Raw genomic sequence first — 2,482 nt, forward strand, 5'->3', positions numbered from 1 at the left:
GAGCCCGCGGGCAGGGCTGCCGGCTGGACACCCACCCGCCTTGGGAGCCTCGGGGGCTCCCTGGAGGAGGCGGCGTCTGGCTGCATCATGGCGCGGGGACGCGGGTGTCAGCTTGCGGCAGGCACAGAGCGGCAGGGGTCTGTGGCCATGGTGAGGACTGGCGGCACCGAGGGGCACCCAGGGGCAACTCGGGGTGGGCTGAGCTCCCCGGAAGCCGGTGGGCGGGGCAGGTGCAGAGCGGCGCCCAGAACAGCCCCCCTCCCCCGGAGGCCCAGCGGTCAGAGGCCCCGCTGCCCTCCCAGCACCCCAACAGCAAGGGCTGCCGCGGGTGCAGAAGCGGGCTGTGGGAGCCTCGGCCAGCCTGGCTCAGGGCCAGCGGCAGCCCCCGGGGGGCAGCCTCGCAGGCCCCGAGTGACCACACGACTGGGCTGGCGTGTCCAGCTGCCATGGACCGGCATGTGGGCGCGGGCTGGGCGCGAGGGCACCTGGGAAGAGCCAGGGCAAGAGGCAGGGTCACGGCTGCCGGGGCCGGACGGGCCGCCAGCGCCAAGCAGGGCCCAGGGCCTCCTGCCATGAGGACAGCAGTCCCTGGGGGCCGCAGCCGGGCAGGAGCGGGCAGTCTGTCAGAGTGGCCGGCCTGGACTGCCGGTGGCGCAGGGGCCTCCCGCTCATTTCGTTTTACGACTGTCTGGTGAAAATGACCCCTGAGGAGTCGCGGCGCTGGGATTGCTCGGCGATATTGCATGTGAAGGCTGGGCTGGAAAGATTTAGTGGCGGCCGGGCGGGGGCTGATGGCCGGGCGTGGCCGCGTGGCCTCTGATAAGGATCGCGCTGTCTGGGCCTGTCGAGGCCTTTCCACCGTGATCCTGACCAGGCGTCTGCCCCGGCGGGCAGGGGCAGGTGCCCAGCTTGCCGTCTCCCGCCTGCCCAGCGGCCCCCGGGCGGCTCTGCGGGGCGGTGGCCTCTCAGGCCCAGCGTAGGGACGGCCCAAGGTGCTGGGGGCGGGCGTCAGCGAGGCCTACTGTGCGTCCGCTCCCTGCGGGCACCCGGGGACGTCCATGCAGGGAGAACAGCCGGCCAGGGCCGGGGGCCGTGGAGAGGGCCCTGCTGTGGTCATCAGGAAGGGCTTCCTGGAGGCAGGGGACTGTGCGGTGTGGGGTGCTCAGAGCAGAGGACAGGGCTGGGCCCCCGCGGTGGCCTCCAGCCTCTCGGCGCAAGGGGCTTCGGCTCGTTTATTCTTGACTTTTAAAGAAGAAACACGGGAGGGTCAGACCGTCCTTTGGAAAGGGCAGCCTCGGCCTGGACGGGGCTGTGGGGAGCCGTGCCCGGGCCAGTTCCTGCACGGTGGGGAAGAGGCGGCGGGTGGGCTCAGCAGCCCAGGCCACTCGCTGCCCATCGGACACGTGGGGAGAGGACACCGAGGGCCAGGGCTGATGCGGGCCCCGGAGTGGGCTGCTGGGGCTGGCCGGGGCCGACGCACGTGACCTCCCACCTGCCGCACGACCTCGGGGCCATCCCAGGCCGGCTGCCGGCACAGGACGGGCGTCTGTGTGGGCAGGCGGGCGGGAGGCGTCTGCTCGTGGCCAGGGCTGGAGCCAGCCTGACCCTCGGGCAGACGGGGCACCCCACGAGCCCGGGCGGAGCTGGGGGGCGGCCTGAGCGCAGCCGGCGGGCGGCGGGGCTCCCGGGCACAGCGCCAGCCTGCCCGCCCGCTCTCCGCAGGCGCACCGGGGCATCAAGGGAGTGGTGATGGACAAATTCGGCAAGCCGGTGAGGAACGCCAGGGTTTCGGTCAGGGGCATCCGCCACGACGTCACCACAGGTGAGCGCCCGGCCGGCCGTGGGGACTCGCCGCCCCCGTGAGCGCCGCCACCCCAGCAGGCGCCCTGGGCCGAGTGCGCCCCAGCCCGGGGTCTGCAGCCCCTGTCTCCCCGGGGAGCGGGTGCCCGAGGCAGCTGTGCCTCAGGCTCCCCACGCTCCCCAGACACTGGGGGGAGCCCCGCCGCCCACGCCCGGCCCCTCCAGCCCTGTGCTCAGAAGCTACTGTGCCGGCGCCCCGGGGCTCGCTGGGAAACAGCCCCCGCACGCTGTGGTGTGGTTCTGGGGTGCAGGTGCAGTCGCTCTGCAGGCTGGGCTTGGGGGCTGGGGGTCATCAGAGTGCAGGGCCCCTGGGCAGGCCTTTGAGGGGTGAACGGGAGCTTGACAGGAGGGGCAGGCAGGATGCCCCCGGGTGCCCTCAGGGCTGGCCTCGGCCCGGCCCCACGCCGCCCCCCACTTGTCCGCAGCCCCGGACGGCGACTACTGGAGACTGCTGCCCCCGGGGTCCCACATTGTCATCGCGCAAGCCCCTGGCTACGCCAAGGTCGTCAAGAAGGTCACCATCCCCGCGCGGATGAGGCAGGCGGGCCGCGTGGACTTCATCCTCCAGCCCCTGGGGCCAGGCCCCGGGAGGCCCCTCCAGGGCGCGGGCAGCAGCGGGCGC

General features: G+C 73.4%; 1 protein-coding gene across 1 annotated transcript in view; it reads left to right on the forward strand.

Annotated features, from left to right (window-relative positions):
• CPZ (carboxypeptidase Z) overlaps nucleotides 1-2,482 on the forward strand; it is a 12,673-nt gene that overhangs the window by 7,490 nt on the left and 2,701 nt on the right. Inside the window, exons 6-8 of the mRNA XM_012724058.1 lie at nucleotides 15-150; nucleotides 1,723-1,822; nucleotides 2,286-2,480. Coding sequence (XP_012579512.1) covers nucleotides 15-150; nucleotides 1,723-1,822; nucleotides 2,286-2,480 — 431 coding nt within the window. The remainder of the gene's footprint in view (nucleotides 1-14; nucleotides 151-1,722; nucleotides 1,823-2,285; nucleotides 2,481-2,482) is intronic.

The sequence above is a fragment of the Condylura cristata genome, unplaced genomic scaffold, assembly GCF_000260355.1.
Source record: "Condylura cristata isolate star-nosed mole 26May11 unplaced genomic scaffold, ConCri1.0 scaffold00012, whole genome shotgun sequence".
In the NCBI taxonomy this organism is placed as follows: domain Eukaryota; kingdom Metazoa; phylum Chordata; class Mammalia; order Eulipotyphla; family Talpidae; genus Condylura; species Condylura cristata.